Below are 24626 nucleotides of genomic sequence, written 5' to 3'. Positions count from 1 at the left end.
CATGTTGAGACCACAGTGATAAATCCATGCAACAGGTAACTTGTTCAAATATTCTGAGAATCAATAATAATGAGGACAGGTAGCAACTCACCGTAAAGATAATTGCTGGGCTGCAGACAGGCACGTAGAAAAGACAATCGCACTCTCACAACTAAATTTTCAGCCATAGCTTTTTTCAGAAAACACAAAATTATTTTTAACAAACAATCACTCACACACAACTCATCCACACATCACCGCCATCTCCGGCTGCTGTGTCCACAGTCTCTGAGAATCAGATCCCAACAAACCACTTCTCATTCCTCCCAGCCTCTTGTCGGCAGCTGCTAGGCTAGTGGCAAGAAGTGGTGGCAGCACTGACTGCAAGCTAAGGGGAGTGGTTGCAAGGAGAGAAGCAGTAGTAACGAGGGAGTAGGGAAGCACTGCACATACTCAGGTGCACGCAGCCAGTGACGATGCATAATACCTCAGTAAAACAATCCATTTCATGTACCGAGACAAAAACAACATTTCTCCAGTGCCTGCCTGCCCCCCCCCCCCCCCCCATCCCAAGTATTTCCCTGGCGTGTTTGAAATTCCCTGATTTCCAGAACCTGTAGCAACCCTGCTTTTACTCCAACAATAAGCAATCTTCATAAGGTGTCTAAAAGCTAGTTTAGACTTTCCAGACCACATTCCTCTTCTACTGGAATGCCACAACCTGTCCTTGTTGTTAGTGTGTCCGGTGAAACACTCGCTAACACATATTTCGGTCGTACTCATGGCATAGAACAAATTTAGCAATTAATCCTGTTATTTGCAAAAAAAAAAAAAAAAAAAAAAAAAAAAAGAATTGTACATAACATATCTACACCCACAGTATCAGTCAGGTCATCCTTATTCATTGGCACAGATAAATCCACACCTACAAACGAACAGCAAACATCTCAAAATTGCCCTGAATGAAAAATAACTCTACCCAAATATAATGAAATTTAAAATTTATAAAGGATTACCTAATAGATTACAAACACTCACTGTCAGAGCAAATGACAATGAATAAATTAAAATATGAACACAAAATTTTCAAAACCACAACCTACAATGAAATGTGTACACAATTTCTTTCTTTTAATGCTACATTCATTTATTTACATTATTTACGATTTATTATCCATGGTGCAGAAATTCATCAATTTTATCATCTATGACTTAAATATAGCGTCACTAGTCAAATTCAACGAGTTGCATCCCATTCTTCAGTTAACCTCAAATTCGCAACAGAATTTCAGAAGATTCTCCCAAGTTACCCTTGTCTTTCACTTCACATGCCTAACAGATGTAAACCAAATTATTTTATATAGAAAAATAAAATTCTGCCTTGTCATTAGTGGTTATCCTAACTTTATTAGCTGCTATAATTTTTGTAAATTAAAAGTTACATGACAACTATTAAACAGCAGGAGCAATGAATGGTAGGTTTAACTTTTAAATGTCTGCATTTTGATGCTTTTTTTTTAAAGGAGGATAAAAACATTGTCAGGAAAAGCATCCTTTTATAGTCCTACATTTCACATACAACAAGAAAAGCTTTGTGAGTAGAACGGGCTTTTAATGTTGTTCTTATAGTATAACCAATTCCATGGGTGTTTTTATTTTACGACAGTTTATGATCTTCTTGATCAACCAATAAGCTTGACTAATATTCAATTAACAGTAGATTTCTGGTACTCTTTATGATGTACACTATTTGTGGAGTCACAGTGGTAACCCACTGGACACACATTCTGGGGCATGGTGATTCAAATCCCTATGTGGTCATCCAGATTTATGTTTTCCACAGTGTTAAAGCATAATGTTCCTACTCTGGTTCCTTGTCACATATATAGGAATATTTTTCTTCTGGGCGCACCAAGCCACTCTTCGTTAGTATGTTCACAAGGGAATTATTAAAAATGTTTGGTGCATTTGTGTATGTTTCATCAGCTACTTCAATAACTGAATTATCCTCTTACTGAAAAAAAAAAAAAAAAAAAAAAAAAAAAAAAAAAAATCTTTGGTTATCCACAATGATTCATTTTTGTGTTTAGAATAGCAGAGAAAACTGTATAGGCAAAAAGATTGTACACAAGACGGCCTTCGCAATAAATTCAAACTACAGAGGCATTCTTCAATAGCAATCTGCAAGTGCCAGTTAAAGAACCAGAATTGAGAAACAAGGTCCTGAAACTCAATATCTGAAGCATAGCATTGTACAGAAATGAAACAAGGGTCAGTCAGAAACCTGGTAAAGATGATGCTGGAAGCAGATGGGTGTCCCAGGAGACGAAGCAGAAAACTGAAAAAATATATAAACTGCAATTCAAAGAGGAGCTAAAAAAGTATGTCTAGAAGGAAATCTCTGGAAAATACTTGATGTGGCACATTCAATGAATCCTGTAATAGTTGTAGTGACAGAGAGAACAGGAAGAGGGAGTGCGAGGTTTGTTAACATTTATTTTACTCTCTCTGTGTCCTTCCTCCTTCACCATCCATGCCTAACGTCTACAGCTTGTCGTCTAGTAGCTAGCATTGCTGCCTCTGGATCACGGGTTCCCGGGTTCAATTCCTGGCTGGGCTGGGGATTTTCTCTGCCCGGCGATTGGGTGTTTGTGTTGTCCTCATCATTTCAACATCATCATTTGTGACAGTGGTTAGACTGGACTGTGTACAAATTGGGACTCTGTAAGGACACTGATGACCATACAGCGGAGCGCCGCACAAACCAAATATCATCAACATCCACACCTAAGAAAAAATTTAATTACTTTATCCTCTATTTACTAATTTTTTCCCTTCTACTTTTAGGCATTTATCTTTTCATCACTAAATGCAGTTCATCATAATTATTTGTGAGTTGAAATCTTACCTTCTACATATATGAACATGAAATTCTGGGTGGTTTCTCTTCCCAACACTATTTCAATCTATTATCATAGCTCTTTCTCTTCTAATTTTGCATTTTATGCCCAATAAACAAACAAATGTCCCTAAAAGCTAGAAAATCATTACCTTTTCCATTCTTTCTGCTTCAAATGCCTCAAGCTATCAAGGAAGTTTATGACTTCTCAATAAGCAATAAAGTGACATTGAACATAAAGAAAACTAATGCCATGAATTTCAGTTTGAAGAGGGAAAATGACAATATTAAATTAAATGTAGATGGCACCTCTATAGACTGTGTAACAAATGCAAAATTTCTAGGAATGAATAATGATTCTCAGTTGAAGTGGTGTGGACACACAAAGGTACTTGCCAACAGAATGTCACCAGCATGTTATGCCCTTAGAATCCTATCATCAGTGTGTAACATGCAATGTCTTTTAGTTGCATACAATTCATATGTACACTCAATTCTTTGCTATGGCATTCTTTTTTGGGGAACAAATGCACAAAATATGAACACAATTTTCAAACTACAGAAAAGAGCCACAAGAATCATAACCAAAAATGGTAGTCGAGCTCATTGCAAAGATGTGTTCAAAACACTGGGGACTTTAACTGCTCCGTGTGAATACATTCAACAGTCAGTTGCACACATTAAAAATAACGTTGGTAACTATTGCACTCAAATTTGCCATAAAAGAAATTGCAAAAATACACTTATTTAAAAAGGCAGCTAAAATACATGTTATGCAATACATTTTATACATTGAAGGATTACTTATATAAAACAGAGTAGGGCTTTGGTTAAAAAAAAAAAAAAACATGTTATACAAATAATAATAATGTTCTGTATTTTTTCCTTCTTTTTTCTTTTTCTATAAAAACTTATCCCCAAGCTGTGCATTGCACAACACTAACATTTCTTCCTCTTTCTGAGCTCAACATCTCACTCATTATAGAGGGATGCTGACTCAGTATTTTATACCAGGAGTAAATCTAATGACTGTCTCTAACTAGAAGTATGGAGTAGTAGTAGCAGTAGTAATATAACTGTCACGTGATCCCCCTTATCTCATACTACATACTATTGGTCATTATGTTTTGAGTTTACACATTTCAGTATTTAGAAGAAAGAAGAGTTACCCCACTGTTTCAAATTTAATTATTATTATTATTTAAATTATTTATTAACAAAGGACTGACTGATTTGCAACACATTACAGAGGCAATGTTAAGGTACAGTTGTCAATTTATCTGCAAAGGGAACTTTATGTTTTTCCTTACTGCAATTTCACATAACTAGCAAATATTAATATCTCACAAAAACTTACTGTCTCCATAGTGATTCCATTAATCGTGAAATGATAAAATCTTGCATTAAGACGAATTAAAAAAAACTTTTTCTTGCACTACATACACATGTGGAGCATGAAGTATTTGGAATATATTATAAGGATTTACAATTCACTGATGGTCAAATTACGACAGTTGGTCTGTATTACACAGGAGTCAAATGTAAGTGAATCACTATAGAAACTGTGTTATCTATTATTGTTATTTCAAAAAGGTATTGTCTCAGACAGCATTTTCATAATTATGAAAATTCAACTGTCACTCACCAATGCAGGCGCAATTCTTTCAAATTTGTCATTCACCATGTAGTGGGAGTACACAGCCATCATCATCATCAGCAAGAGGACGATATTTGCCCCTTGTTTGACAGAATCTGCATCACAATTGATATATATTATACTACCACCAGAATAAATTATCAAATGGTATCTTACTGGTGTAGAAGTGTGCATTTAGAGAAAGGGACAGATAGAGAACTCAAAAAATTGTTATATTTTTTAGTAATAGAATACGTTTACTTACTGCTTGGAAAAAAGGCCATCGCCAGCCCACAAATTATTTCTAGTGTACCTACTGCCCTACGATACCATTTTGATGGTACTTTAAAATCTAGCAACTCGGAAAGAGGAAATACTTTCGCGTACTTGACGTATTCCTTCCTCTGAAACAAAAATAAGAACATAATTAAGACACAGTATTTCTGACTACTGGTTCTGAGGATTAAGTATTTTATTCCAGTGACAAGGGGTGGATACTGTCAGTTCAGTTTCTACTCTGCCTCATTCGTTTGTGTTTTAGAGAGCATAGAGTACATCACGCCTGCATAATTTGCGTCAGATTATAGAATCAGCTGCTCTTTAAATAACTCGAAATCCCGTCTGGCCCACATTTTCTTTCACATGACTTCGCCAAAGGCATTTTGCCAAGGTCATCTGCACAAGAGTTAAAAACGTTCTTCTCGTCGGGCCACTAAACCTCATTCCATAAAGGCAAATACTGATTCCTTAACAATGCTTTATTGGTTCTTGACAACAATTACGGACCCTACAACGTAGACAACTTGCCACACATCTGTGTTTGTAGGGTGGTCGCGAAACAGGAGCTGAAGAATCATACTTTCATACATTTCCTTAAAAATCTCACAAAAATATAAAATTTAATTAATTTACCAAATCTTTGTGAAGATCCTTGCTGATGATTGAAGTCATTTTCATTATACCCACAAATATAAAAAATATTCCAAGCAGCACAGATAAACTTTTCAACACAATCGACCCCATGTTGGCCACTAGCGCTAATTTTACATATCGCACACATTAGAACTTCGCATTCTATGTTATTGCTTCCGTAACGATGAGCGGTGATTGGTGCTAATACGTGAGTCCAAACACGAGATCACCTGACAGTTATTTCCAAAAAATTCGAGTGTTTCTGAACTATAGTGCACAGATCAATGATAATCGTAGGAACACCATACCGCGAATTTAAAATTACGCGAAGGTACTGAAACCAGAGCAAATCCACAGCCTTCTATATCACAGATTGAAGACTAGGGAGTGCGTTAATAGACGGAGTTGTCAAAAACTTTGGGAGGTGGGAAGTTCTGTGACAGGATTCATAATTACGTTAAAGGCTGTAGTGGTGCTATGATGTTGATGTATTATTGACATTACAGAATTTCATAATGTCTTGTAAACCGCATGTAGCTTAAAAGTATGTATTTTTCTGAACAGGCGCAATTTTATTAAGGGAGTTGTCGCTACATTCGTCACGGGTAGTAAAATGAGCAGACCTAAACGTTATTTCGTCAATAACAATGAAGAATGGAAAAGTAGAGAATTCGCAGTTGCACCGAGTGACTGGTTGCCAAAAATAAACGAACGCGTCAATGAATGCCTTAAACAACAACCCCCATCAGCAAGAGATGTGGACGGTGGTTTGTATGTTAGCGGTGCCGGCGTCGCTTACATGCTTTATCATTTGAGCACGAACCCACATTTTGGAGAAAACAAAGACAAATTTTGCAACTTGGGGCTGAAATATATGAAGTATGCTCTCGAATATGCTGGACGCAAAGAGAATGATCCACAGGAAAGATCAGCATTTCTACTGGGAAATGCTGGAACTTACGCAGTCGCCGCGGTACTCTACCGGTCTGTTGGTAAGTGATAAAGTACGCCGAAGAATTCGATACGTATTGTACCTCGAATTTAGTTGTGACGCACATAAGCATATTTCGTATAGATGTAAAATATTTTGTCTTTGGTAATCATAGTTCTTAACTTTATAGCTGGGAACGGGCTTCCGTTTTGCTTCTGGCATTCAATCTGTTGCGCACATATGTCTTGACACATTTAAGTTGGAGTTCCACAAATTGGAAACAAGCAGAAGCAACAAATAACTGGATCCCCGTGTTATCAAATACGGAAGCTTTCAGTTTAACAAAAACATTCTGGTATTCCGAAAGCTTGTATCAACTCATTCAGTGGTGTCACACAATATATTGCAGCAGAAATGTTGGTAATGTCTTACAGAGCCATCATATATTTAGCTGAAAGTTGGCGAAAAATAGGCTAGGCATAAAGGCACGGAGGTATGGTCTGTACTCTGTAGAACAATGTGCCTCACGGACTGTAAAAATACTTTGTTGTACATGAAACACATGCGACGGTTGATACCCTAACCAGAAGGGGGTGGCTCTACAATAAGCCTAAGATGACAGTTAGTGCGTCAACAGTACCTACTGATACTGGATGCCTGCTTCGTCCCATTACTACTTCATTATTCATTTTTAAATATGTTTGTGCCCTAACTCTCAATGTTGCCTGGATGTTGAACTACAAAAAAGTGGAAAACTACAGTTTTTACAAAATTAATAACTGCATTTATGAGACTTACATGCAATCAAATTTATATAGTTCCATAGAAAGGCATAACAAACCCAATACATTTTTCCAGAATTATAGCTCAGTAGTACTGGTATCACAAAACAGAAATAAAATATTCTGATGGAAAACAAGCAACAACATTCTGTGTGAAGTTCTTGAACAGCAGTGTATGCTGATCATTATGCTAATGTACAGTTCACATAAGCATCAGATTCACCAATGTTGTCTATAAAAATATGTAGGATATACTTCAGTGTTCTATTTCATTCACACTGAATGGAATATTAATGAAAAGAGTAGGATGGCCTTTTTTGGGTTAAACTCTCTTTAATTTTTGGTGACTATGCAGTTTCAAGATGTGTAACGGTACCCTGGTGTTCATGATTCAGAATTATTCCCATAGATAATTTGCAAAAAGAGAGATGTCAAATATACATACTCTGTATTATAAGGAAAAGTCTTTCCTTCTCATACCGCAGTTCTGAGTGGCTTTTCTGATCTGTAACTCTTTCCCTAAACCTCTCCAGTCCGTTTCCTTTATCCCTCTTCCCTCCCGTTCAACTCTTCTGGCAGAAGAAGGCACCACTGGCTCCGAAAGCTTGTAAACGTTAAATACTTTAGCGTGTGTGTTTCCCTGCCGCTGCTTGTTGAGTAGATATTTTATGTATCCATTTACATTATACTATGTTGACAGATGTCTGGGTTGAATTACATGATAGGCCCGTACCCATTAAGTACAATGTTTTTTACCTTCATAATCTGGTTTATGCAGTATGCCAATTAATTAAACAGATGTTGAGAATGGACACGTGCCATCACACTTCTACATCACAATTACACTAGACTTGCAAAGTTCTATTTTTCAGTACGACTCACTACATGCAAGCATAGTTTCCTATGATTTCCATAAGTCACGTCCTGTGAATGGCAGAATAGGTCCTTCAGCTGTGTTAAAGTCTGTTAATTCTCATTTTCTCATCCACTAGTGCTGATAAAGGATACGCTAGTGATCTTACTATTAATGTGATGTTAACCCATTAACTGCCATGATCCTCATTTGGGGCTCTGTCCTTGTATTTCAGATAATGGTGGCAGCAGTTGTTAGTATTTTGCATTGTTGTCTTGGCATTTATCACACTTGTATATTGCTTGTGAGTTGGTTGCTGTTAAATGAGTAAGTTGTACAGGATTATTTGTGTGAAGAAGTAAATTTTTTCAGAATTACAAGAGTTGAACATTTTCAAAACAGTGTAAGTTATTTATTATGTAAATAACTTACAGTAATGGTATGTTCTGTAATCATTGTAGAATATATTATTCGATTATTTCTGAGGTTTATTTTGCTCTCTGAATTTCGATCCCCATTTGGGGCTCATGGCATGTTCCACCTAAAACATTTTCTTTTTCCCACTTAGGCCCAGAGAATTAGTATAAAGCAATTTCTATAAGGCAAGTTGGAGGAATTGTAAATGACACAAATTTCATGGCTTCTTCTTATGATGAGGATGAAGGGAATGAGACCATTGACATGGGCTAGCTCCCTTCAGACTGTAAAGACAAGCTACCTGGATGTGGTGATGAAATATATTGGAAGATACGCTTCCAGCTGATGTACCAGGTTCCTTGGAAGTTCATACTAATGAAGAAAGAGAGGATGAGGAAAATGCAGGCCATTACAAGAAGAAAATGAGAGCTGATATCACTCTATTTGGACAACAGAAGATGCAACTTGCAATAAAACCTACCCTGATTTAGCAGAAATTGAACGAAGATAATGTAGTTTGGTAGCAGTAGTAAAAGAAAAGTCTGCATTAAAGTGCTTTGAAGAACTGATGAACAAATACTGGACTTGATTGCCTGTGAACATGTCTGGTATGCTACATAGAAGAATAATCACTGCTTTGATTTATCCAGTAAATGCATAAAAACGTTTTTAGGGATATTACACTTTACTGAATACCACACTTTCCCACAGGAACAGTTATATTGGAATGAAGACAAGGGTTTGACATGAAGTACGTATGACAATGTCTAAGCTGCATCAGATATCTGGAGATCAAGCACAACCTTCACTTAAATGGTAACACAAGTTCTGACTGGGATCTCAGCTGATGGAAGGGATAAACTTTTAGAAATTCATCCCATGATGGACTTTCTAAATAAGAATTTGATGGAATTTCAAGTTTTTTCTGATAGCCTGAGCATTTATCAGCAAATGGTTTGATATTATGGACATCATTATCAAATACAATTCATTCCTGGGAAGCCAGTGAGACTCAGTTTCAAACCGTGGGGCATGTGCTGTTGATTTGTTGTTTGATTGGTGGGGGGAAACAAACAGCAAGGTCATTGGTCCCATAGGATTAGTGAAGGATGGAGAACGAAGCTGTCTGTGCCCTTTCTAAAGAACCATCCCATCATTTACCTAAAGCGACTTTGAAATATCACAGAAAACTTAAATCAGGATGGCCGGATGCTGGTCTTAAACATCATCCTCCCCACTGCAAATCCAGTGTGCTAACCACTGCACCACCTCGCTCTGTGCTATATGGTGTTTCCGAAGCAGTTACTGTTATCGTATGTCAAGTCTGTGTAGTAATATCAAAGGACTCAAGTGGTATTTCAGTTTCCAGACAGGGCAGATCAGTTATGCTGAATATGATTTCTGTTCTGTAATCTCCTGAACTTTGCAGAATCTGTTTTGACAACTTATTCACAATATTATGTTTAATTAAAGAGCTTTCAGAAATGAGAAAACTGCTCGAATGAGTAACTGTCCCATAGAAGGTAGAACAGCATGAAAAAGAAACAAAGGTGGCATTGAATTCATGACAGCAACATGGAAAAATAAAAGTGTTGTAAAACTCTTGTCACACCACAAGACATTGCATCTACTAAGGCAACTAAAGAGATAGAACAAAGCTGCTGAATTCTACAGCCAAGATCGTTTGCAGAATACAAATTGGACTGGAATGTCCAGAAGTACCCTGTGAGAATTCGAGGTATGAAATTTTACTTCCCATTATTTACCAATGCAATAGACATAGCAGTGGTCATCACCCACGTCATCTGCTGCCTCACAAATAAAAACTTCCCATTGCTCAAATTCAGAAGATGGTGACGAGGGCATTTCTTGCTCAATGATCCACTACTTCTGCTCCGAAAAGGGCAATATTTTCATCATACTCGAAGGTGTCGATTTCACATGTTTCAGTTGTACTCGTGACTTTGGGACTGGACATTTAATTGAAAGCACTATGTAGGTGAAACAAAGAAAATGTGAAGTTTGCAAGGAAGCAGTGCTCTGTGCGCAATGTGGGACTCAATTGAATGCTTTGTTTTTTGGCACAACAGATACAAGAAAATTTAAAAAGAGAGCAGCATGTGCCCTGATTTACTTCTGTGGGGGTTGACTAAACTATATCGTTCTCTCTGTGTCAATCAGGCAACCCCGAAATAAATGTTGGTTGAAGAACAAAAATTGGTGGTTAATTGGTTACACCAAAAAGAAATTTTTGTGGAACTCTGCCTCTGTGCCTAGTTTCTCCTTCTAGCTACTCATTGGATGAAAATGGGATTAAATAAGGTAATTTATAAATGTCCAGTATTTCAAATGAGTCACCAGATAAGCTATTGCAGACTCACTCTCAAGTGACATGGACTTCAGAGTTGAAAGATTGTGGAGTATAGCAGAGACTGCTAATTTTTCTGAGTGTATTTTATTGTAAAAAGGGAGGAAATCTGCCATCCCCCCCCCCCCCCCCCCCTCTGCTGCTGCCACTGCTCTCAACTACTTCTGGATGGCTCTTGAAATCAGTGATAAGTCTGCAAGAGCACTTTTGCGCAGAGAAGTAGATCAAATACATTTCTTTCTCTTTCTTTGTCAGATGAGCACTATATCCAACTGAAATTAAAATAGAATTGCTGAAACAGCTTCATTTTACAAGGAGAGTTGTGACATTGGGAAGTAATGTGGATATTTGTGGAACAAATAAACTGGAAATCACCTTAGAGGGAGATGGGGCTTCAGAACTCCGTCACATACCCTTTCCAGTTTGTAGAAACTGGAAAGGCCCAGCATATCTCAATGTGGTAATGGTAATGGCCCCAATCAGCAGTGCTACCAGGTGGCAGCATACGTAGACAACTGTCATCTTCCTCTGACCATGCACTTGTTGTTGCACATAAGAGTCAGAATCTGCCCATTTTCTTTTAGGTCCACTACAGATGAGGGTCCTTGATATATAACTGGCAACAAGTGTTGGAGCCACTCTGCCTGTAGGAGGATAAATAATGTACATAGCCGGGTTTGTGTATTATGCTGCTTCCAGTTTCCTGAACAGGGCCTGTAGATTTTCGTAATACTTACTTCAGGAGGCTTCAGCAATAACTTTATATCTGTATTCCATTTGCCACCAGAAAACTGCAGATGCACTAGCAATGAAGAAAGCCGGGGTCAACAGAAGCATCCAATTCCACCCATCTGCTTTGACTCATGACGTAAGGGTGTTGTGGTAAGTGACAAAATTACGGCGCGGAGTTTGAGTTGGTCATGTTTGTAGATGTCGTCTTGTTGGGTTTGATGGCATTCTCTCTCTCTCTCTCTCTCTCTCTCTCTCTCTCTCTGTGTGTGTGTGTGTGTGTGTGTGTGTGTGTGTGTGTGTGTGTGTGTGTGTGTCAAGGGAAATGACCGATTCTAATTTTCGTAGTGTTATGTAGGTATAGGTGTTTTGGTACCATCAGCTGTGGTAAAGGGAAATGTCCGATTCCAATTTCCGCAGTTTTTGCTGTAGGTGTTTGTGTTTTGGTATCGTCAGCTGCCGTTGACCTATATAGGTCAAGGGAAGTGTCCGATTCCTGCAGGTTTTGTAATTATTATTTTTTTGTTTGTCATCTTGTGTGTTTTGGGATCATGGTGTGTATTTTTTACTGTTATATTTAGCTTGTCCCCTCCCTAAAACCACCAGTTTCCCGTGGTTGCCTCATTAGTTTGACTGTATTTTTGGAGGGAGATGTTATTGTCTTACTTATATGTATTTGCCATTTATTTGTTGCTGTGTGTATGTAGTGATATCATAGGCGCCATATTGGAGACACTTAGAATAGCCATTTCCGCCATATTGATGACATCATGGGTCAAAGCAGACAGGTGAAATCGGACACTTCTGTAGTCCTGAAAGCCATGTGCTTACAGTGATACAGGTTAGTCTGCTTATTACTAAATGTTCTGAGATATTTTGGTGAATATTAACTGCAGGTAAGTGTCAGCTAAGTCTATTTTCTAGAAACACGTGCCTTCTTCGTACGAAAAATGCAATATGAATTAGTGATTGGATGTACATTTTATAAAATTGGCTGATGATACTGGTTATGGACCAGTGCCTGTTGTCTGCCGTACTCTGTTTTAAGTGCATATTTAAACAAGATAGGCACTGAGTGAGGATATAAAATGTAGACTGGCAATGGCAAGGAAAGCATTTCTGAAGAAGAGAAATTTGTTAACATCGAGTATAGATTTAAGTGTCAGGAAGTCATTTCTGAAAGTATTTGTATGGAGTGTAGCAATGTATGGAAGTGAAACATGGACGATAAATAGTTTGGACAAGAAGAGAATAGAAGCTTTCGAAATGTGGTGCTACAGAAGAATGCTGAAGATTAGATGGGTAGACCACATAACTAATGAGGAAGTATTGAATAGGATTGAGGAGAAGAGAAGTTTGTGGCACAACTTGACCAGAAGAAGAAATCGGTTGGTAGGACATGTTCTGAGGCATCAAGGGATCACCAATTTAGTATTGGAGGGCAGCGTGGAGGGTAAAAATTGTAGAGGGAGACCAAGAGATGAATACACTAAGCAGATTCAGAAGGATGTAAGTTGCAGTAGGTACTGGGAGATGAAGAAGCTTGCACAGGATAGAGTAGTATGGAGAGCTGCATCAAACCAGTCTCAGGACTGAAGACCACAACAACAACAGGCACTGAGTAAGTGGCAAAATTGTGTGTGTTGATGTGTTTCGATATGATTCATAGCACAATCTAACAGAAGCTGTCCAGAACCTTAAATGGAATTGTTCATAACATGCATCATTGTGAAACCAAATGCAACAAAGACTTCCTGACTGAAATCATACGATTTATTACCAAAGAAACAGTGGAGCAATTATAACTGATCTATGTTGAAATAGGCTAATTATTGCATCTGACTATGTGATGGTGTGCAGTGCCACTGGCAGAGATCCTATGTGGATGCAGATTTGGAGATGTACAAGAGATAGTGAAGCATGCACGTAATGCGTATGTGAAATTGGATTGGCAATTGTGACATAAAGAATAACTTTAGAGGAGTCAGAGATTGCTGATTTTACGCAAATGTCATTGGTATTTTCCATTGGTGCAATCTGTATTGATGTGGGTGACAGTATCCATATGTAGGTTCCCAATGAAAGTTTGGCTGCAGGGCTGAGTCTGGCCAATCTGACCAGTTATCCTGCCTGTTTGGATAAAAATAAATAAAGTGTAAACAATATCTCCTTCACTGGGATGGCAATGACTTTATTTGTTCATAGGTCAAGTAATACAGAACATCATTTAGACGTAGTGTATACCAAGACAAACCCATGAGAGAACGAATAAGACTCTTGTTGACTCATTCCTAAGAGTTGTGCACAATCACAGAACTCAACATAGAGTAAACATGAACATATAAATTGCTATAAACTAAGAGTAAACGGCACAGAGTTTATAGACAAAACATGGCCCTCCTGGCAGCTGGCATGGGACTAATTTTACAGTGCAAAATCAAACACGCAGCACAACATGCACATGAAACACTCGTGCACAGAACTGCTGGGCGCAGTCGCAACAACAACCCCCTCGGCAGAAGCAGAGTGCTGACAAGGAAACAGACCGGGAAGTGGACGCGTCGACCAGATCTGATAGTGCGCTGGTCCCCTGGAGCTAAAGTCGTGACTGGTGCTGCTGCTGGAGTTGCTGTTGCTGGACCAGGTGCTAGGCGAGTCATTGTTCGTTGAGTCTCGTTTTGGGTAGCTCATTGAAGATGAAAGCCAGCTTGACCTTGACTATTGTAATGGTAGTGCGTTTACAGCTAGCAGAACATACAGGGTGTGATCTCCCGTTGTGATGACATGGTGCAGCCCAGTGTATGGTGGTTGTAGGTCTGGTTTGACACCATCAGAAAGCAACATTATGTGTGTGCATGTACTGAAGTCTCTGTGGATTACAGTTCTGTCTCTGTGGAGGTCAGATCTTCTTAACAGGATCTCTAATAAGGTGAGTGACAGGCTAATAAGGCTGCGAAGCCACATTTACAAATCTGCCAGGCACTCATAGTGACTCTCCATACACCAGTTCTGCAAGGGAACCATCCAGATCAGGTTTGCATGCATTCTGTGGGCCAAGTAGAACCAAAGTATTTTTCCAAAATCTTGCTGGTAAAAGCGACTGAGATTTTCCTGATAACGCATCGCAATTTAACTGGATCCCAGTCCAGGGAACATTGATTAATCACAAGTCTAACAATGAAGTTGTTTCCTGCAACAGCTCTTGCAGTTCCTGGTCAGTACGTTGTGCTTCTGCGAGATCTGCAAAGACAGTAGTGGAGACTCTATTGACTTGGAAGAGACAGTCTGCTACCACATTTTCTATCCCAGATATGTGTTGGATATCTGTGCTGAACTGTGCGATAAACATGATCTGGTTATGCTGCTGTGGCGAACAGTGTACATTGTACTGTCAAAATACAAACATGAGTGGGTTATGGTCATTGAAGACTGTAAACTAATGGGCTTCCATCTTAGGTCAGAAGTACTTGACGGTCTTGTGTATCGCAAACAGTTGGTGGGCATATGCACTCCATGTCTGTTGAGGAGTTGACAGTTTCGCAAGAAACAGACTAGAGGTTTCCATGTGACATCGTGTTGTTGTAAAATAGTGCCAACAGCTGTCTGGCTCGCATCTGCCATCAACACTAACAGCATGCTTGGCTCAGGGTGTTGCACCAACAATGCAGTGTTCACTAACGTTTCTTTTGTGTGTTTGAATGCAGCAGTTATGTGATCTGTTGAAGTTATTGCTGTGTTCCCTTTGCGTTTCAGACCTGCGAGCACAGCCATTAATGGTTCTTGAATTTATGGTGCCACTGGTAGATACCAATGAAAAACATTTAGCATGCCCAGAAATCATCACACCTCCTTAGCTGTGGAAGGCCAAGTGATCTTCAGAATGGCTTCCACTTTTTCATGTAGCAGTATGGAGCCTGAAGGAATAATGTGGTTGCCAAGAAAATTGATTTGTCGCTGTCCAAAAATACACTTTGCTGTGTTGAGAACAACACTGTATTTGTCAGCTGTTTGAAAGCTTATACACAAAGCTGGCAATGTTCTGGTGAGCCCAAGAATACAGAAATGTCCTCAAGGTAAGCAAATCATAATGGCAGGTCCTGCATCTCTAAATCGACAAATCTCCGTCATATCTATGCGTCGTTCCTGAGGCCAAATGTCATGAACTTGCTTTCAAACAGGCTGAATGGTGTAATTATGGCCGTCTTCCTTGGCGACAAGTATCTGCATGTAAGCTCTGGTGCAGTCCAGCATGTTGTGCAAGCTGGCAGACTCAGTGCATGGAGTAATCACAGAGTTGTAGCACTGGATAATGATCTGCCACTGCAGCTTTATATTTCCGCAAAGTCACCATGCACCACACTTTTTTGGCACTAGATAACAGTGGTAAAGACCAAGGACTACTAGACGGTTGCATGATGCTCTCTCGAATCATGCTGTTGAATTCTGCCTTTGCAATTGCTAAGCGATTTGGGGCTAACTATCATGGCCTACAAGATATCGGGCAACCTGCAGTGGTCTTTATATAGTACCTGATGTTATGTTTCACATCTTTAGTCATATCTGGTGATCTCGTCAGTGCCAGAAAATCTCAAGGTAAAGTTGTGTACTCACCGTCTGCGGCTTCAGTCAGCTTGGCGGATTGGGTGGTTGCAAGGTGCTGGAATCCCGCAGGTATCATTACGGTGGTTTGGACGACCAGGCTTGTATTGGTATATCAGGCAGAAGGTTGTAGTATGCCAGGAAGTCTGCTTCTGTCATCGACTCTGTGACGTCCTGATCATGAAGTCCCACACAAATGCCCAGTACAGGTGTAGAATCTGCTCAAATTGGCAGTGTTCTGTATGTTGCAATACAAGAATTGCAGCAGCTAGACTGAATGATGTACTTGGCCTGCACCAGCGTATCATTGTTCGCAGGAAGATACACAGATTGGAAACATTGTTGGGCAGGTATTTCTGTCCTTTATGTCGATCACTTACAAACGCACACAGTGACTCAGACCAGAAATCAGACAAAGCGTCTACATCTGACTGCTGCTGGCATTTAGATACCTACAGGAGTGTGTACAGCAGTGTGCGTGATCACCAAATCTGCTGTGGTACCAACATGCTTCTGCTGTGTTACTGTCCCAGGTGTCATCAAAGCAGTGGACATTCTGCTGTGTGAGCACTTCTGGAATCTGGATCAGCCATAAGCATCACAGCAAGATAACAACTGCCCGATCTGCTGTGTCAGTACGTCCATTTTTGCCATCAGACCATCATAGTCAGCGCGCAATAGCGTGGCAGATACCCATGCATACCAATGTAACGGGTGCAGTTGTTATATTGATAAGCATGGGTTATATCGTGTCTTACACCTTGCCCGCTAGCTAGGCCACTGCATCTGAAGGCATGTTCAATTGTGATACAATGACTGGTTTAATGGCAGGTGGCAACTGACTACTCCAGGTGGTTCTCAGCAGGATGTGCAGTAACATACCAGTGTCAAACTTGCTTCACAAATGCCGCAAGTACTGGGATAGTTCGCAATCCCTGATGTGCATCAGGACTTGGCGGAGGCATTAGTTTTGTGAAGAAGATACGTGAAAAATTAGCTCTGCTTTGAGATGGTCGTATGAACCACTCTCTGGTGGTAAAGTCATCACATCTTGCACATCAGCAGTATACTAATAGTAAAGTTGGCTCACAATCAATGTCAAACTTGTGGCATCGGCAGTTATTCCTGAATAGAAGAAACTTAATTTGATCTGAGCAAACCAGAGTGGAGGGTTGTGAGGCCAGAAAGGCAGTAATTTTACAGGAAGTGTGGACACAGCAGTGTTGGTCGTTGCAGGATTTTCCATCATTCTGCGATAGTACTTTCTCTAATTTGTGCGTCAGGCAGGCATAAATCACACCAACATCACCAATTTGACCATAGGGCTAGGTCTGGCCCATCCAACCATTAGCCTGCCTCTTTATATAAAAAATAAATAACGCACAAATGATATCTCCTTCACTGGGATGACAATGAATTTATTCGTTTGTAGGTTAAATACTACAGAATGTAATTTAGACACAGTGTTGCCAAGACAAACTCGTAAGAGAATGAATAAGTCTCTTGTTGACTTGTTAATAAGGTCTATGTGCAATCACTGAACTCAGCATAAAGTGAACATAAACATATAAATTGCTGTAAACTAAGAGTAAACGGCATGAAGTTTGTAGACAAAACACAGCACACCTGGTGGCTGGCATGGCACTAATTTGACAGCGAGAAATCGAAACTCGCGGCACGACACCAGCGGGAAACACTCACATACTACACTGTACAGAACTACTGGTCGCTGTCGCTGCAGGATCAGTAAATCCTCTCACACATCCAAAAACAACCTAATGAAGATGCTAGGATGTACCAGTAGCATCTGTACGAGAGTGTGGAACATTTTGACATTGAGAACATTGCCGAAGTCAGTGGTGAGTAACATTGGTGCATACTTTTATGCAGTGCTGATATCGATAATACTAGCACTGGAATTTCTAACATTTTGAATGTTTGTGCAATTGCTAGGACTTTCACTACCAGGGAATCTTATAGTTACAGCACAAATCATAGTGATGTAATGAATAAGATACTGTACTTCGATTTGGGAAGAACGGGGTTTGAAACTCTACCAGCCATCCAGATTTTAGTTTTTGTTTTCCTGAATCATTTGGGGCAAATGCTAAGTTGGTTCTCATTGTTAAAATGCAATTGATGTCTTTCCTATTCTTGCCCAATCCAAACTTGTCCTCATTTTGTAATGACCTTCTCTTCAGTGCGTTTTCTAACCCAAACCCAACCTCTAGTTTCAATTCTTAATTATTGGAAGACACATGTGAGAGAATCTGTGTTAACACTCAGAAATTAAGAACATAAAATTATATGTCTGTACAGGTTGGTGACCGTGTCTGGTTGTCACAGCTGCTGCTATAGCTAATAAAATTGTAGTGAAGCTACAGGGATGTGGCTCTTCCTATTGTAATATGAGCAGAAAATCATTGATTTCACCAAAAGGCTATGAGATCGGGTTAGTGGGTGGCATTTTTCTCAACACTTAAGAGTATTTTTAGCCTCATCCATGGCAGGATAAGTGATCTACTTGAGGCCAAATTGCGTGTATTTTAATGCATCTTAAAGTTCATGAAGGGGTGACATGTGTGAGTCAAAGTCCTCCTTTGATTTTTGGAAAAGCTTATATGCTGGTGGAGCTGGTTATGGAGCTACTGATAGTATTGTTGCTGTCAATGATTGAAATTGGTACCATATTTGTAGATATTCCTCACATTTTATAGTTGAAGCAGAAATAGTCACCCTTGGTGCTGGTGCTGCTGCTGCTGCTGCTGAAATAATTATTGGTTATTGATTACTTGTAGAACAATAGAACAGTTTGAATGTACACATCTACAAAAAGTAAAGTTGTTATCAACACTGACTGTTGGCTTAAATATTGCTACGCTCTTGTCAGGTATGGTCATGTTGGGTATGGTATGCCCTTACTTTCCTTCAGCCATTGAAATTATTTATACAGTGAGTTGCAGGAAGGCCTAAAGATCACCACAGACTTCAAACCGTGGTGCAGCTTCACACTTTTCATAGAAACAATTTCAGATTTGTGCTCTCACCTTAGCCATAGAGGACACCAGCCTACGTAAAACAAAGCCAAAAAAGTCAGCAACAGCCAACCCCTTGCTTCTTTCTTTGGTCTTTAGGATGAGCCATGGTGCAGATATTGCAGGCCTAAAGTTCTGTCACAGAAACTACACAATTGGAAACCTTCTTTGTTAATGACATTGTATCCATGCTGCCAAATGGGAAATATTAATAGAGGAGTTACAAACTGGAAGGTCAACTTAAAAACAAAACAAACCAGTTATAAGCCAGAGAAGACTGCTGCTGCCAAAATCAAGGCAAAATGGACCCACCTATAAATACCTAATATGATGCACCATTTCATGGTCCTATAACTGTAGCTATTATTAAGCTATATTTACTCGTAAAGGTGTGCCAGTTTTCAGTAACTGTGCAAGCCTCACCTTAGCAACAGGCACTCCCTTCTTTGCTGCTGATTTGTGGGAAATGTTCATGCCCTTAGTTTGGGGTGGAGGGTGTAAAACTTTGTGAGAAAAGGTAAATTGAGGAGCTGGAAATGAACAAAGTAATATCTAGGTTGTACAAGTTCTGGAAATCAGGGAATTTTGAAAGTGTCTGGGAAATATCAGAGAAATTAGAAAAAAAAACTGGAAAATTTTCGTTTTTGTCTCAGTAAATGAAATGGTTTCTTTACTGAGATGTCGTGCATCGTTGCTGGCTAGGCGCAGCTGAGTACATGCGTCACTTACCTACTCCCTCAATCCTATTGCTTCTCCCCTTCCTACCACCCTTCCCAGTTTGCAGTCAGTGCTGCCACCAGCCGAAAATTTAGTTTTGAGAGTGTGATTGCCTTTTATGAGTGTCTGTATGTGGCTCAGAGATCATTTTTACAGTGAGTTGCTATCTATCCTCATTATTAATGATTCTCAGAGTATTCGCATAAGTTATCTTTGACATGGATTGATCACTGTCGTCTCATTTCATCGACTTACTGTCTGTGACTCTTAAATAGCTGGCCATACGAGTGGATTTTCACAATGAGCCAAAACTTCAGGCCATTTCTGCAGGTATCTAACAGATCAGGCCTGCCGACCTGAAGCCCCTTGTTTCCCACTATTGCCCGTCGGATCTAGTCTCACAGATCTACCCGCAGGCTAGCTCTGTTTATTTGTGGTGTAATGCGGCAGATTTTTGTGGTTTATTTAAGGGCCCAGGACTGCGGTACTCCTCAGCATGCCAGATACCGTGGGCAATGAATTTCACGAATTGCAACTGTCTTACCACAAGTATGTTGTATAGTGCTGTGTTTTATAGGCTTTTGTGTGTTAAGAAAATTGTGGCAGTTTGTACATAGTGTATTGATATATTTCTCAAAGAAAAATCACACAATACCTGAAAAATAACAGACATAATACAGTGGGTGTTATCTGACAATAGTGAACATAGTAGAACCAACATTTTATTGGCAGTCACGTATAGTGTTGGTTTACACTACTCTTCCCCACCTTATACGCTTCTTTCAAGAGGCCTACTTTTTTCTGAGGTTATTTCTGAAATCAGTGAAGGTATTTTAAATCTGTCTTGCGACTCCAAGGAAATGCATGTTTTTGTCACCAGATTTCTTTCATTTTGTTGAAATAATGTAACATCAGTGGTCTTAATGAAACACATATACCATTTGACTTGCTTCCTCCATCAAAAAACAGTTTGTTACAAAAGATGTTGATGTTAGTATTTGTGATTTTTGCTCACTCCAGGAAACTCCGTCTGCTTGCAAATTTTTCAGATATTTCCTCATTTGGCAGCTTTGTTTTCTTTACCGTAGCTGTAAAGGCGGATTTAAAATATCTTCAATTATTACAAAGCAGCTACAGACAATATGATCATGCAAACAGAGAATTTGTTTCTGACAGTTCATTTAAAATTTTGTAGCTTAGTTTTTATAACAACACTGTGGTCCACGGTTGCAATATTGTCTAGAAATTTTTCAACCATTTCTTTATATGCCCTGTTTTTTTACTTTTTTGATTGTGTAATGTTATGTCAGTTTTCACAAACAGGATATTTCATGGTACTGTTGCATGTTTTTGATATGGTCATTGGCCCAGCTCCTTCATTATAGTTGTAGCAACTAAAACTTGCTGCCTCTTGAAAACTTCTCTCTCAGAAGTGCTGAATTTCAGCAACAGCTACATTTCTCTTGTTTCCTTGTTAACATTTACTTTCTTTGGCAAAACAAAGTGGAGTTTGCACAATATAACCTCACTAACAGCCTAATGCACTTGCAGTTGTGACAGAATCCTGAAACAATAGGAAGTTTGGCCTGTTCAAGTCAAAGGTTTATGAAAAATCACATTTTCGGTACAGAAACAAATATGTAATTTCTTAACTGATTTTGTTGCAAAGTCACACTGATTCTCATTTCTGCAGCTATCAAAGACTTAAAAAAAATTACGTCATTCTATTACCATAAGTCTACATACTCCTACAACACGATAGATTCCACATGCTTATCATGTAGAAAAATATTCAAATATTTATGTGCTACTATTTGTCAAAATCTCATTTCGATAACACAGAGCATTTATGAGGTATGAGGACACTGAATATTTTACAGTCTTGAGGTTGTGCCTACACACACACACACACACACACACACACACACACACACACACACACACACACCGAGCAAGATGGCACAGTGGTTAGCACACTGGACTCGCATTCGGAAAGACAACGGCTCAATTCTGCATCCGGCCATCCTGATTTAGGTTTTCTGTGATTTCCCTAAATCGCTCCAGGCAAAAGCCGGGCTGGTTCCTCTTGAAGGACACGTCCGACTTCCTTCCCCATCCTTCCCTAATCTGATGACCTCGGTGTTTGGTCTCTTCCTCCAAACAACCCAACCCAACCCCACAAACACACAGTTAGGGGCCACAGATTTCAAAGAATCTGCCAGAGATATCCATAGCTTGTTGGGAAGATCTCTTTCTTGTGTTGCCTCTTGCCTTTGAAGTCGCACCAGCTTTTGACTGGTGTGTGAGTGTTGTCAACAAACAACTTTCCGTCCTCAGTCACGTGACAACTCGCAGTGTTCTAGTATTATATCATGGTGAAACCGAGTAAGGTGAAATTCATGGCTGAGTGTCCAGAGGCTTGAGGGCATCAAGGCCCACAAGATGTCAGAATTCCAGGTGTATTACACAGTATGCAGCAAGTCTTTCGTTCTCAGCAAATGGGGAAGATGTCCATAATCGGCCATATGGGAGGAGCTAAGTACTCCAAGGCAGTCGCAGCAGTCAAGAAGAAGCGGACATTCATCTTTTTCATCATTCCTTGGTAAATGAAGTGCTAGGGCTGTTAAGCGATGCGTAGAGACTTAAAGGCTGCACAGCATCTCACTGATCTTAACTGGATTTGATTTCCAATGACTATTGTTTTTTTACCCTGCCATTTTGGTGCTGCATTAGGCCATTAAAAGGGCATTCCAGTAATGCGTAAGGGAGGAGAAAAGGAATGTTGAGCAAGCTGAGAAACCTTGCCAATAGAGTGGTGCTCAAAAATGACTTGACAGACTTTCGCATTCTCGACACACACTCGCACAGCTTGATGTAAGCTAACCTTTTCTAATGTAAAGTTTTGGCTTTCCTTACAGAAATTTGCTACTGGTTTTTCAGTAAAGAGAGAGGATAGAGAAGGTATGCCTCACCACCCTGCTTTCCTCATTTTTCTGCTCATCTTGCTTCCTCTTTAGATGAGGGGGTTGATTTCATTTATCCCTTTTTCACTGCACGTCCTTTCTGATATTAGATATACCCATCTATTGACAACCACTGTTCTTCCCCTGATAGTACATACCTGCCAACTCTCCCGATTGAAGTGGGAGACTCCAGATTTTTCAGCTTTTTCGCCTCCCGATTATTCCATTATTTCTCCCAATTTTATAGCTAATGGTCGTCAAACCTAAGATGGTTGTTTTGAAAACACATCATTTCAGTTTTTGGCCAATTGTGGAAAGTCATTTGCTTATTAGCCTTTTTAATTGATATACTTCTCGGAGTTTGTAGGAAACAGATAGTCGTGCTTGACTCGTTATAGATTGTTTTTTCCTCTTTCCTACACATTTTGTAGAATGGACACTCATATTCCTCAGTTTTGTGCTATGTTTGAACTTGTGTTTGTGTGTTATCACTGTGCCAGTGCTGCCAAATTAATGGTTTTCCCACTAAATCAGGTGGTTTTGAGTACCTGTCTAGTGGCTAGTGAGGCTTATGGTAGATCTTATACATATTAGGGTGGTTTTACAGTAAAATTACTTTTGAAAACCACTTCATCCATTCAGCATACGGAAATAGCACTATTTGATTTATTAACATCTACTAGCTCTTGAATTTATATCACCTAAACATTTATAATACACAATATTCTGTCTTCGTTCCTGTATTGTTATGCATCGTAGAAGCAATAAATCTGCTGGTACATGCATTGTGTGTACCTATCGTGTCGGTGCGGTGTTTTTTACATCACTGGATACTGTTTTAGTGCTAAAAATGGATAAAGTAAAGGCACAGTATGCCCAGAAATGTCATGCTAAATAGCTAATAAATTGCAAAATGGATGAAAGAATTTTTGGCAATGACACAAGAGCATCTTCCAAATTAATTTTGTCATAGTACTTTATTAGCACCTTAAGCTGACATATAAGCAAAAGAGTAAAAAAAATAAAATGAATAAAACATAAGACAGCTGCAGCACCCAAAACAAAAATACCTTTCAAAACCATGAAAGAATCTTTAGAAGTAAATCATGCTGAGGGTTCCCTTGCATTTTTGTCATTGTTCTATCACATCATGTGGTCACTTAAGTGAGTTGTGCGTGAGTAAATTTGAACAGTGATGTTGCCAGGAAACTTCCAATACATAGAACGAAGTGTAGTGCAGTCATAAAACACGTACAAGGCCTGTTGTTGTTGTGGTCTTCAGTCCAGTGACTGACTGGTTTGATGCAGCCCTTGGCACTATTCTATCCTGTGCAAGCTTCTTTATCTCCCAGTACCTACTGCAACCTACATCCTTCTGAATCTGCCTAGTGTGTTCATCTGTTGGTCTCCCTCCATGACTTTTACTGCCCACGCTGCCCTCCAGTACTAAATTTGTGGCCCCTTGATGACTCAGAACATGTCCTACCAACTGATCCCTTCTTCTAGTCAAGTTGTGCTTCTATTCTCTTCTTGTCCAAACTATTTATTGTCCACGTTTCACTTCCATACACGGCTACACTTCATACAAATACTTTCAGAAAAGACTTCCTGACTCTTAAATCTATACTCGATTTTAACAAATTTCTCTTCTTCAGAAACGCTTTTCTTGCCATTGCTAGTCTACATTTTATATCCTCTCTACTTCGACCATCATCAGTTAATTTGCTCCCCAAATAACAAAATTCATCTACTACTTTAAGTGTATCATTTCCTAATCTAATTACCTCGTCATCACCCTATTTAATT

The 24626-nt window shown here is 39.3% G+C and overlaps 2 protein-coding genes across 3 annotated transcripts in view; one reads left to right on the top strand and one right to left on the bottom strand.

Annotated features, from left to right (window-relative positions):
• LOC126100741 (novel acetylcholine receptor chaperone) overlaps positions 1-5734 on the bottom strand; it is a 45161-nt gene extending 39427 nt beyond the window's left edge. Inside the window, exons 1-3 of one of the 2 annotated variants that reach the window (XM_049911362.1) lie at positions 5427-5734; positions 4780-4918; positions 4524-4630 (exon numbers count right to left, since the gene is read on the bottom strand). In XM_049911362.1, the coding sequence (XP_049767319.1) occupies positions 4524-4630; positions 4780-4918; positions 5427-5537 (357 nt within the window). In that variant the 5' untranslated portion in view covers positions 5538-5734. Of the gene's footprint in view, positions 1-4523; positions 4631-4779; positions 4919-5035; positions 5266-5426 lie in introns of those variants that run through there. The other variant, XM_049911363.1, reaches the window with a different exon arrangement.
• A 94-nt stretch (positions 5735-5828) lies between these two features.
• LOC126100740 (lanC-like protein 3) overlaps positions 5829-24626 on the top strand; it is a 97185-nt gene continuing 78387 nt past the window's right edge. Inside the window, exon 1 of the mRNA XM_049911361.1 lies at positions 5829-6418. Coding sequence (XP_049767318.1) covers positions 6040-6418 — 379 coding nt within the window. The 5' untranslated portion in view covers positions 5829-6039. The remainder of the gene's footprint in view (positions 6419-24626) is intronic.

The sequence above is a fragment of the Schistocerca cancellata genome, chromosome 9 (genome assembly GCF_023864275.1).
Source record: "Schistocerca cancellata isolate TAMUIC-IGC-003103 chromosome 9, iqSchCanc2.1, whole genome shotgun sequence".
NCBI lineage: Eukaryota > Metazoa > Arthropoda > Insecta > Orthoptera > Acrididae > Schistocerca > Schistocerca cancellata.
The sequence above is the reverse complement of the archived record's forward strand: the minus strand, read 5'-3'. Positions and strand labels throughout refer to the sequence as shown.